At 42.9% G+C, this 12,194-nt stretch overlaps 1 protein-coding gene across 1 annotated transcript in view; it reads left to right on the top strand.

Annotated features, from left to right (window-relative positions):
* The window catches only part of OSMR (oncostatin M receptor), a 55,043-nt gene that overhangs the window by 17,025 nt on the left and 25,824 nt on the right, over positions 1–12,194 (top strand). The window contains exons 4-8 of the mRNA XM_029061628.1: positions 2,165–2,336; positions 4,663–4,932; positions 6,412–6,541; positions 9,502–9,653; positions 10,110–10,252. Coding sequence (XP_028917461.1) covers positions 2,165–2,336; positions 4,663–4,932; positions 6,412–6,541; positions 9,502–9,653; positions 10,110–10,252 — 867 coding nt within the window. The remainder of the gene's footprint in view (positions 1–2,164; positions 2,337–4,662; positions 4,933–6,411; positions 6,542–9,501; positions 9,654–10,109; positions 10,253–12,194) is intronic.

Raw genomic sequence — 12,194 nt, 5'->3', positions numbered from 1 at the left:
TTGACACTGTGTGTGAGTGTGTGTGTCTACCTGCTTTCTTAAGGCTTAAAAATGATACTTCTCATAGTAAGTTTTTTTTTTTTGGTATGCGTAATGGGAGCATTTAACTTTTCTATGACAATCCCCTTCTCGATATTCTGCCCTGGCATTGAGTCTATTCAAATCTTTGTTGAAACCTTTTTTTTTGGCATAGTTGCATTTTTCAGAGGCAGGAGTAGGATCATCAGTCATTTATATCTCTAAGTAGATTTGAAAGTTTTTTCTTCCTGTCCCCATTATATTCATACAGTTTATATCTGCCCGTCTTCCTCCTTAGACTGCAAGCTCCTTGGGGGCAGAGTCCTTGTCTCCTATTTTACTTGTATTCTTCCAGGTACCCAATACAAATTGTAAACTTGACTAAAATGTGGGCATAGATTCTGTCTTCCAACCCTATTGCACTCTCTGAATGCTTAATACAGTTCTCTGCCCATTGTAAACACTCGATAAATATCATTGACTGATTCTCTATAAAGGGGTGCTGTATAAATTCTATTGAATGAAAAAATGAAAGTGAAGGAATGAATGAATGTGTCATATTGCCAGTGAGCCCAACCCCTTCCTTTTTACCCTTAACTTCCTAGAACATCCGAGAAAGCTGCTTCACCCATCTGTAGCTTCACTCACGCTTGAGGAAACAAGCACCCTTTTATATCTCATTAGTTTAAGGCCTTGACAGTTTCTCTGCTTTTACTCTTCTGTGAAAGACAAATAGAAGAAAGACTGCACACCAAGGCCATTTCTTGCCCAAGAAAACTCAACAAAACACAGTATTATGCCAAGCCATCCACAGTGTGTCAGAATTTCATTAGGCCAAGAGTTACGCATTTTCCTTCTCTGCTTTCTACTTCTACATTGGAAAACATCCAGGGATTGTGAGTGGAAGATGAAAAGCCCGTTGGCCGTACATAAAGTGGTGTGATGTTGTCTACCGTTTGGCTGGGATTTAATTGGCCTGACCATTGATGGTTTATTTCTGCTAGTACGTAATAAAACTTATGCAAGCTTAACTTCTTCTAGAGTTGCGTTCTTCAGTAGTTCGCTCAGATGCTCAGGGTTAATGCAATTGAAGGAACTTAAAAGCAAACAGACTCTAACTTCATCAAAAACTCAAGAGAAGCAGCATGGTCTAGTGGGTAGAACACGGGCCTGGGTGTCAAAAGGACCTGCGTTCTGATGGCTGCGCTGCCACTTGTCTGCTGTGTGACCGTAAAGTCACTTAACTTCTCTGTGCCTCATATCCTTCCTCTGTAAAATGGGGATTAAGACTGTGAGTCCCATGGGGACGTGGACTGCGTCCAACATGATTAGCTTATCTCTACGCCAGCGCTTAGTACAATAAATACAAATGAATAAATAAATGAATACATAATAATCAGGTTGGATTATTTGCCACAGTATGCGCTTTATAAATATCACAAAAAAAGTTATCAGGTAATGTTTAAAGTTCGAACTGTGATGAGGCTGAGGATTTTCCAGGGAATACTCTCTAATTATTGCTAATTTTAACTCTTTGGGGAAGAGCAAAAGAAGCTGATTATTCTTGTTACAATTCTTTCGTTCTCATCATTAGGGGAAGGCTGCTGGTGATATTTTCTACCATAGGTAAAATCTGTCTTCCTGACTGCAAGAAAAACAAAACAAGTTTTTAGCTACAGTTATCTTTTAGGTGGTAAATTTGCTGTGTGACCATGGGCAATTCACTTAACTTCTCCGTGCTTCTGATCCCTCATCTGTCAAATGGAGATTAAAACTTTAAACCCCATGTGGGAAATGGACTGTGTCCAACCTGATTATTTTGTATTCATTTATTTATTCATTTAATAATATTTATTGAGCGCTTGGAATGTAAAATTCGGCAACAGATAGAGACAATCTCTGCCCATTGACGGGATTACAGTCTAATCACGGGAGCGCTCACCGTGTGCAGAACACTGTACTAAGTTCTTGGGAAAGTACAATATAACAATAATATCTACCCCAGCTCTTAGCACAGTACCTGGTACATAGCGAGCAATTAACAAATCCCATTTAAAAAATGGCCTCTGTGGGCTAGAATTACAACAAACATACCTCCGTTTTGGGGAGAGTCAGGACTGTTCGGCTAAATGAGCTTTTTTTTTAGGAGAGCTATAACACCATCTTGAGGTTGAATGAGAATTTGAATTGGAGCTGGCATTCAGAGTTCCCTTTGGAATGCGTGTCCCATTCCGTGAGAATCAGGAGCATGGTGGATGATGAGCAATTCCCAGCTTCGAGAGTCTGGAGTGACTGGACCTCATGGAAGACCGTGGAAGGTAAGAAAGAACATCTTGAAAGTATGTCATAAGAACATAAATTCATCATTGTCGTCTATGCAGCTCAATGTTCTGCCCTCAACAGTGGACCAAAGGATGCTTAGAGGAAAGCAAGATGGCAGCCGCCCTGCTTACATCCAACTACCTTCCCGTCTTGTTCTCCTCAATGGTCCGGAGATTCTGCCACATTTTTTTTGTTTTACTGTAGAATTCCTGGTGTGAAAAAGTTGAAGAACCTTTTCTAAAGAGCCGTAGTTCCTTTTTTCTGTTCCATTGAGTTAAAATGTTTTAAAATGATTGTGGCCACAAAAGCCCTAATAAAATGTGGGCTTTAAACTCTCCCTTTCCACACAAGAAGTTCCGAATGGGGTGAACTCAATGCGCCCAACTGACTATGATAATTCTTTTAAGAAGTTGCTTCCAAGAAAATTTGCTTTGGATTTATTGTAGGCTTAATCCAGGGTTATTCGCGTGACTGACTGGTAAATGAGTGACCCACCCACTCAGCAATTTGGCAATAATAATTGTGGTATTTCAGTGCTTATTATGTTCCAGACACTGAACTAAGCACCGGGGTGGATACAAGCAAATCAGGTAGGACACGGTCCCCGTCCCACGTGGGGCTCACAAGTCTTAATTATCATTTTACAGATGAGGTAACTGAGGCACAGAGAAGTGAAGTGACTTACCCAAGGTCACACAGCAGACATGTGGCAGATTGGGATTAGAACCATTACCTTCCATTACTCACTGTGGGCAGGAGTGTGTCTGTTTGTTGTTATACTTAAATCTCCAAAGCACTTAGTACAGTGCTTTGCACACAGTACGTGCTCAATAAATATGATTGAATGAATGAATAAATCCTCATAGGAGATAGTGCAACTAAAGCAACGTAGCTCAGTGGAAGGAGTCCGGGCTTGGTAGTCAGAGATCATGGGTTCGAATCCTGGCTCTGCCACTTGTCAGCTGTGTGACTGTGGGCAAGTCACTTCACTTCTCTGTGCCTCAGTTTCCTCATCTGTAAAATGGGGCTTAACTGTGAGCCTCACATGGGACAACCTGATTACCCTGTATCTACCCCAGTGCTTAGAAGAGCAGCGTGGCTCAGTGGAAAGAGCCCGGGCTTCGGAGTCAGAGGTCATGAGTTCGAATCCCAGCTCTGCCACTTGTCAGCTGTGTGACTGTGGGCAAGTCACTTAACTTCTCTGTGCCTCAGTGACCTCATCTGTAAAATGGGGATTAAGAGTGTGAGCCCCACGTGGGACATCCTGATTCCCCTGTGTCTACCCCAGCGCTTAGAACAGTGCTCGGCACATAGTAAGCCCTTAACAAATACCAACATTATTAACATTATTATTAGAACGGTGCTCTGCACATAGTAAGCGTTTAACAAATACCAACATTATTATTATTAAAGCATGTGGTGAAGCTGGGATTAGAACCCGAGCCCTTCTGACTCCCAGGCCCGTGCTCTACCCACTGATTCCTTGCTGCTTCAGATTTGAGAAAACTCAAATCTGTCCAAGAACTCATCCCGCTCTTTGCTCCAAGGGGCTAATCAGTCAGTCAGTCCACAATAAATTAACAATTACATAATAAATTAACAAATGCCAACATTATTAATAAGTATTGAACACCAACCATCCGCCGAGCACTGTACTAAGCACCTGAGAGACACCAATATAACCGAGTTGGTAGACACAAAGAAGCAGCGTGGCTTAGTGGAAAGAGCACGGGCTTGGGAGCCAGAGGATGTGGGTTCTAATTCCAGCTCCACCACTTCTGCTCTGTGACCTTGGGCAAGCCACTTAACTTCTCTGTGCCTCAGTAACCTCATCTGTAAAATGGGGATTAAGACTGTGAGCCCCATAGGGGACAACCTGATTACCTTGTGTCTACCCCAGCGCTTAGAACACTGCTTGGCACATAATAAGCTCTGAACAAATACCATCATCATTATTATTATTATTATTATTATCAGGTTGGACCCAGTCCCTGTCCCACATGGGGCTCACAGTCTAAATCTTATAGATGAGGTCACTTAGGCATAGAGAAGTGAAGTGACTTCCCCAAGGTCACACAGCAGACAAGTGGCAGAGCTGGGATTAGAACCCAGGTCCTTCTCACTCTCAGGCCCGTGCAGTACCCACTAGGCCATGCTGCTTCTCCTTTGTGTTCAGCTCCTGAGACTGAAAGTAACTGTACAGTCCTGTCTTGCTTAGATGCAGAACCACTTGCAGAGGGACACTGTTATTTGATTCAACTTTAGATCATTCCATTTAGGGCATGCACTTTTAATCCAAGCCTTGAATTTAATGTCTTGCAGGGCAGAATCAGACTGATCGTCCAAGAATTTTTCCTCATACAGAAGTGGTGGAGGAAGGCTCTGATATCAGCTTTTGTTGCATCGCCGCAAAAGACACAACGATTTTATCTTTTCAGTACGACAACACAAACCTCTCGGGATCATTCTTAAAACCCCATGTTTTGGGGTTTACGGTTAATAATATTAGTTACATACGTGATTCGGGGGCAAATATTTTTTGCATCCTGGCATCCAGTGGAGGTTATGATGGCCTGGTCCTTTATATAGGAAGTAAGCAACTCAATTTTTAAAAAAATCGTTTTCTTCTGTATTATGTGATGTGTTCGGGGTGTAGCTCTTTTAAAAGAAATTGCGTCGGCACTGAGGGTGGACCAATGCTTCTACTTTTTTTATGCTATTCTTTGAGCACCTACTATGTGCCAGGCATTGGACTAAAATCTGGGGACGATACAGACTAATAACGATGGACACGGTCCATGACCCACATGGGGCTCACAGTCTCAATTGCCATTTTACAGATGAGGGAGCTGAGGCTCAGGGAAGTGAAGTGACTTTCCCAAGGTCACACAGCAGGCAAGTGGCAGAGCTGGCATTAGAACCCAGATCCTTCTGACTCCCAGCCCCCTGCTTTATTCGTTCATTCAGTCGTATTTATTGAGCGCTCACTATGTGCAGAGCGCTGTACTAAGCTTTATCCACTGGGCCACACCGCTCTCTTCAGCCAATCATTTGCAGTTTGCTTACCAGGTTGCCAAACAAAAAGAAGTGACTGTCTTATGCCTAGATGGACCTCCAGTCACATCCTGAACCAGCGTGATGGAATGGAACTATTGTCTTAATGAGATGTTCATCCCCTTGAGTCTATTTATTGCTATTGTTCTCGTCTGTCCGTCTCCCCCGATTAGACCGTAAGCCCGTCAAAGGGCAGGGACTGTCACTGTTACTGATTTGAACATTCCAAGCGCTTAGTACAGTGCTCTGCACAGAGTAAGCGCTCAATAAATACTATTGAATGAATGAACTAGTCTTAGACAGTACCATTTTGACTTGCATAATTGCTCCACCCAAATTTTTGAGGAGGAAATAAAGTATTTTTTGTACCACATAATTATAAGCGGTGATAGTTACCTACCCCTGGGGAGGAGGAGTAGATGGGTGAAAATGGAACAACAAAGAAGATGCGGTGGCGGGCACTGGTGAGGGCCAGAAAGGATGAACATAAGAGTGAAAAAGTGGAGCAGCATGGGATAGGAGGAAAAGTTAATTCAGTGAGTCCTACCCTACGTAACGCTTGGGAGGTGGAATAGAAATAAGAGATGCAATCTCACGTGTCCTCTTACCTTGCTCCTCCTTCTCCCTCTCTTTTCCTTTTATTGCTAGACTTAATTCTTATATGACCTGCATAATAGTCCCACCTCAGTTTTAATGTTAGAAAAATTATGCTAAAATGTGTGACAGATATTTAAATAAATACTGTATATTCATCTCTTTCATATTCACTGTTCATTTGATTATTATTGTTTTCTGTATTTTCCAGTACTGGTGGAATTTTTGTCCTTTTAATTCATATATTTACCAATTCTTTGGGCAGCTTTTATGAATTCAGTTAATGACAGGGAAGAACAGGGGCTAAAATTGCCCTAACTGGATAGTCTGAATTTTGATTCCCAACATAGCTTTCATTTTGACTTGGAACATTTTTGTTGATTCATCTACAGCCAAATGTCGCTTATTTCTTTGTTTCGACAGAAGCACCCGACGAGCCCAGAGACTTTTCTTGTGACACAAAGGACTTGACGACTTTGAACTGTGTTTGGGATCCAGGAACTGAAACTCATCTGTTTAGAAATCATTCCACCGAATACGAGCTCTATGAATGGCAAGTCTCTTCTGCTCGTTAAGTTTAGGTAATAATTCAGCCTCCCTAGGCCTGGACAGTGGTAGTTTGAGAAGTTCCTCTGGGGCATCCAATTACCCTTCCCAGGCCTAGGAGTTAACTCATTCCATTAATCAATGGTATTTATTGAGCGCTTATTGTGTGCAGAGCACCATACTGAGGGGTTGGGAGAGTACAACAGAATTGCTAGACACGTTCCCTGCCCACAATAAGGCTTACAGTCTAGACGACAAGCTTAAACTCGTGAGTGATTAATGTGATATGCATGATTTATCATCTAACCAGTATGATTATTGTGAGCAGATAAGAACGCGTCTGAGGTTTGAGGGAAAGTTCGCCCGATTTCTCACTCGTATTACAGTGAATATTACTTCGAGGTTAAATTTCTTCTCCAGCCTGGAAAAACAGAAGCAGCATGGCCTAGTGGATAGAACCTGGGAGTCAGAAGGACCTGGGGTCTAATCCTGGCCTTGCCATTTGTTTGCTGTGTGCAAATATCATTTATTTGCTCTTGATTCGATTTATTTGCTATTGTCTTAATGAGATGCTCATCCCCTTGAGTCTGTTTATTGCTATTGTTCTTGTCTGTCTCCCCCGATTAGACTGTAAGCCCGTCATAGGGCGGGGACTGTCTCGATCTGTTACCGATTGGTTCATTCCAAGCGCTTAGTAGAGTGCTCTGCACATAGTAAGTGCTCAGTAAATACTATTGAATGAATGAATATCATTTCATTTCTCTGGGCCTCAGGTACCTCATCTGTAAAACGGAGAATAAGACTATGAGTCTCATGTGGGACATGGATTGTGTCCAACATGATTTCTTTATATCTACACCCCAGTACTTTGAACGGTGCCTGGAGCTAGTAAGCACTTAACAAATACTATTTAAATAAAAAAGACTTCACTGGGAGCTGGGGCAGAGATCTCTCTCTCTCCCTCCCTCTCTCTCCCATTCTTTAAATATTCTAGGAAGCAATGAACACGACTCAGTGAAAAGCAAATTGTGCCAAATCTGTTAATTTCCTTCAAAAATAAATCAAGAGATCACACAGACCAGGGAGAAGTAATAGAAGTCATCTTTTAGACTTCAGTTGTCAGTAGTCAGTTATCATCAGTGGCATTTACTGAGCAACTACTGAGGACAAAAAACTGCACCAAGCGCTTGAGACAGTGCAACGGAAGCTATATGCATGAACAGGGCCTGCTGGAAGAGCATACAGTCTAATGGGGAGGACAGACAGAAAATATTAACAAATAGTGGGAACAAAATAAGGATTAACAGGAAAATTAGCTATGTGTTGGGGTGAAGTAGCAGTATATACATGCAAAAAATGCGTAGAAATCTAAGTAACTGGGAGAGGAATGAGTGCTAAGAGGGTTTATAATAATAACGTTGGTGTTTGTTAAGTGCTTACTATGTGCTGAGCACTGTTCTAAGCGCTGAGGTAGATACAAGGTTATCAGGTTGTCCCATGTGAGGGACAACCTCACAGTCTTAATCCCCATTTTCCAGATGAGGTAACTGAGGCACCGAGAAGTGAAGTGACTTGCCCAAAGTCACACAGCTGACAGGTGGCGGAGCCGGGATTAGAACCCCTGACCCCTGACCCCTAAGCCCGTGCTCTTTCCACTGAGCCACAAAGTGTTATAAAGTAATCAGGGGGGAGGCTTCTCAGAGGAGATAGGATTGGAGGCAAACTGGAGGCAAGAAAATTAAGACCCTCGATTCCTTTCCATATAATAATGATGGCATTCGTTAAGCGCTTTCTATGTGCCGAGCACTGTTCTAAGCACTGGGGTAGATACAAGCTAATCAGGTTGTCTCACATGGGGCTCACAGTCTTAATCCCCATTTTACAGATGAGGTAACTGAGGCACAGAGAAGTCACTTGCCCAAAGTCACACAGCTGCTAAGTGGCGGAACCAGGATTAGAACCCATGTCCTCTGACTCCCAAACCCTTGCTCTTTCCACTGAGCCATGCTGCTTCTGTGACATTATCATGGGCAAGCAAGGAAAGGATATATGTTTATCAAATCTGTAGAGGACTAGAGAAGCAGCGTGGCTCAGTGGAAACAGGATGGGCTTGGGAGTCAGAGGTCATGGGTTCGAATCCCAACTCTGCCACTTGTTAGCTATGTGACTGTGGGGAAGTCACTTAACTTCTCTGTGCCTGTTACCTCATCTGTAAAATGGGGATTAAGACTGTGAGCCTCATGTGGGACAACCTGATTACCCTGTATTTCCCAGCACTTAGAACAGTGCTCTGCACATAGTAAGCGCTTAATAAATACCAACATTATTATTATTATTATTATTATTAAATTGGCTGTAGTTACAAGGATTTTGGAAGAAAGGGATGAAATTCAAATGATCAGAAATATCGGGGAAATGGTCCTATACAAAAATAGCTATACTTGAGGTCTATTTACCAGGGTAAAAAATTAAACAAAACTCATCAACAATAATAATAATAATATTACAGTTCTGTGCACACAGTAAGCACTCAATAAATATGACTGAATGAATAATAATAACAGTAATAAAAACTTAACTGGCACATCTATTGGGAAATCCTTTTCTAGGGAAAGCCCTGGTAGGTTGCATGATCTGTCTGGTTATTCTTAAATGAGCATTCTGAGTCCTGAATGAATGTGAACCATCTTCCAATCTCTAAGATTGCTCCTTCTGGGAGAAGAAAGCATTGCTTTATTCAAGGTTAAATCTGAGCTTCAGGAATTCAGTTTTGGTTCTGAACCTGTCAGAGAGCCTGGTGATAAACAAAAAGAAAGAAAAAAGACAAGGTTGATTTGTTTCTTCATAGAGCCATCTCTCCCTAACACAGTTTGAAAATCAAGACTCTAGAGTGCTCGCGTTTCACGTTGGGGTACAGAGACCGTCGGCATTGACCGAAAAGTGAAATACTGTATTTCCTTTTGTAAGGTTTTCCAAGACAAAGGTTCCTTGTCCTGAAAGAAATCAATGCGTTTGGAGATTAGCCGAAGACGTGACCCAGATGTACAACTTCACACTATTGGCTAAAAATGCCCTGGGAAGAAAAAGTGTGAATTTGGTGTTAAATGCGTCTCAACGAGGTGAGAGTGTACACAGCCAGACCCATTGTGGCAGTGCGCATCAAATAGGAACCTGTTTGAATCAGCTTGAGCTGTGCCAATGTATTCAGCGTTTGGTCTAGTTTTAGGCTTATCTAGATCCAAGTAACTCTTATCAGATTTATCTAGATCCAAGTAACTCTTATCCTCCACCAGTTGCCATTGGTGATTTTCTGCTTCCTATGGGATGGTGGCTTTTTTGTTCGCCAAACAGTGCCCTCCCAAACTGCTGCCTTGATTCCGTCACGCACGGTTCAGAAATACTTTAAATTCACTGCCTGCTACGGCTCATTTGCTCGAATGATCTCTATGCTATAATCCAGAGTGCAATTCTTACTTGGGTTACTTGGTCGCGGAAGACAGGCAGTGCTTGGGTTTGCTTGAATTTGTTTAGGCTTTCTAATATCCCAAAGTCTCATATTCTCCTCACTTTGGTAGTGCATCCAATGCCACCTGATCTCATCTCAGTTAAGGACAAGAATGCCACAAGTGTGACAGTGTCCTGGAAGGTATCTCCTATCCGGAGTAATCCCGAATTGCTGTGTCAGGCCGAAATCTCCCGTAACGGAAAAGTCAGACAGGTACGGAGCTTTCTAACGCGTGTCGGAAAGGTTAACTCTAGTGATCTTGGGCTTGGACTGTAGCTTTTTTTTTTGCAAATCTTTTAATCGGAAATAGTATTGAGCATCTAGTCTGTTCAGAGCACATGGGAAGATGAGTATCTTAAATAGATTGTGAGCTCCTTGTGGGCAGGGAATGTGTCTACCAAACTTGTTGGATTGTACTCTCTCAAGTGCAGCGTGGCTCCGTGGAAAGAGCCCGGGCTTTGGAGTCAGAGGTCATGGGTTCGAATCCCGGATCGGCCACTTGTCAGCTGTGTGACTGTGGGCGAGTCACTTCACTTCTCTGGGCCTCAGTTACCTCATCTGTAAAATGGGGATTAAGACTGTGAGCCCCACGTGGGACAACCTGATTCCCCTGTGTCTACCCCAGCGCTTAGAACAGTGCTCTGCACATAGTAAGCGCTTAACAAATACCAACATTGTTATTATTATTATTATTATTATTAAGTGCTTAATACAGTGCTCTGCACAAACTGAGTACTCAATAAATACCTTCGATTGGTTGCTCGATCTTAAATAGCCTATGTAAATCGATATGTACAAAAATACTACGGGTGTTGCAGTGTATAAGTGCTGAGCTGGTATCTAATTATGATGATTTTTTGGTGGTATTTGTTAAGTGCTTACTATGTGCCAAGCACTAGACTAAGTGCTGGGGTAGGTACAAGATAATCACGTTAGATATAGTCCCTGACCCACTGAGGACTCACAGTCTTAATCCCCATTTTACAGATGAGTAACTGAGGCAAAGTGAAGTGACCGTAAGCCCGTCAAACGCCAGGGACCGTCTCTATCTGTTGCCGACTTGTTCATTCCAAGCGCTTAGTACAGTGCTCTGCACATAGTAAGCGCTCAATAAATACTATTGAATGAATGAATGAAAGTGACTTGCCCAAGGTCACAAAGCATACAAGTGGCGGAGCTGGGATTAGAACCCAGGTCCTCCGACTCCCGGGTCTGTGCTCTTTCCAGTAGACCGTGCTGCTGGCTATCATTAAACGTTTAGTGATCGTAGATTTTAGCGTACTTGTAGACAGAAGGGGAATACTCCTAGAATTCGGTACGGCCAGGGACAAATTGGCACATAGTAAACGCTTAACAAATACCATTATTATAAATAAGAACCCATGAGTTCAGTTAATCACTGTCCTGAAACCACATTTGTCCCTCTGAGATGCCCAGCACTGTGCTCAGGAGAATTACGTCACATATCTGGGCCCTGAGCTCCTGGAATTCAAAATACCAGTTCTGACAAGTTGGAGAATTCACCATCATTCTCAGCTGGCATGAGTGGCAACGAGAGTCTGGAAAGATGAGATGCCTTTCTCTGTACCGTTTCTTCATCTCTAAAATGGAAATAATGATTCAGTCAATCAGTCATCTTTATTGAGCCCTTACGGAGTGAGTGCAGAGCACTCTCCTAAGTAATAATAATAATATTGGTATTTGGAAAGCGCTTACTATGTGCAGAGCACTGTTCTAAGCGCTGGGGGAGATACAGGGGAATCAGATTGTCCCACGTGAGGCTCACGGTCTCAATCCCCAATTCACTGCGGTCACTGAGGCACAGAGAAGTGAAGTGACCTGCCCACAGTCACATAGCTGACAAGTGGCAGAGCGGGGATTCGAACCCGTGACTTCTGACTCCCAAGCCCGGGCTCTTTCCACTGAGCCACGTTGCTAGGAGGGGGCAGGGTGATTGAATGCTTTAAAACCAAAGGTGAGGGCAACCACTGGGGTCTTCTGGGGAGTGGCGAAAGAAGGATCGTGGCGTAGTGGATAGAGCCCGGGCCTGGGAGTCAAAAGGCCATGGGTTCTGAACCTGGATTCGCCATTTGTCTGCTGGGTGACCTTGAGCAAGTCACTTCACTTGTCTGTACCCAAGTTACCTCATCTGTAA

The sequence above is a fragment of the Ornithorhynchus anatinus genome, chromosome 3, assembly GCF_004115215.2.
Source record: "Ornithorhynchus anatinus isolate Pmale09 chromosome 3, mOrnAna1.pri.v4, whole genome shotgun sequence".
NCBI classification, from domain to species: domain Eukaryota; kingdom Metazoa; phylum Chordata; class Mammalia; order Monotremata; family Ornithorhynchidae; genus Ornithorhynchus; species Ornithorhynchus anatinus.
The sequence above is the reverse complement of the archived record's forward strand: the minus strand, read 5'-3'. Positions and strand labels throughout refer to the sequence as shown.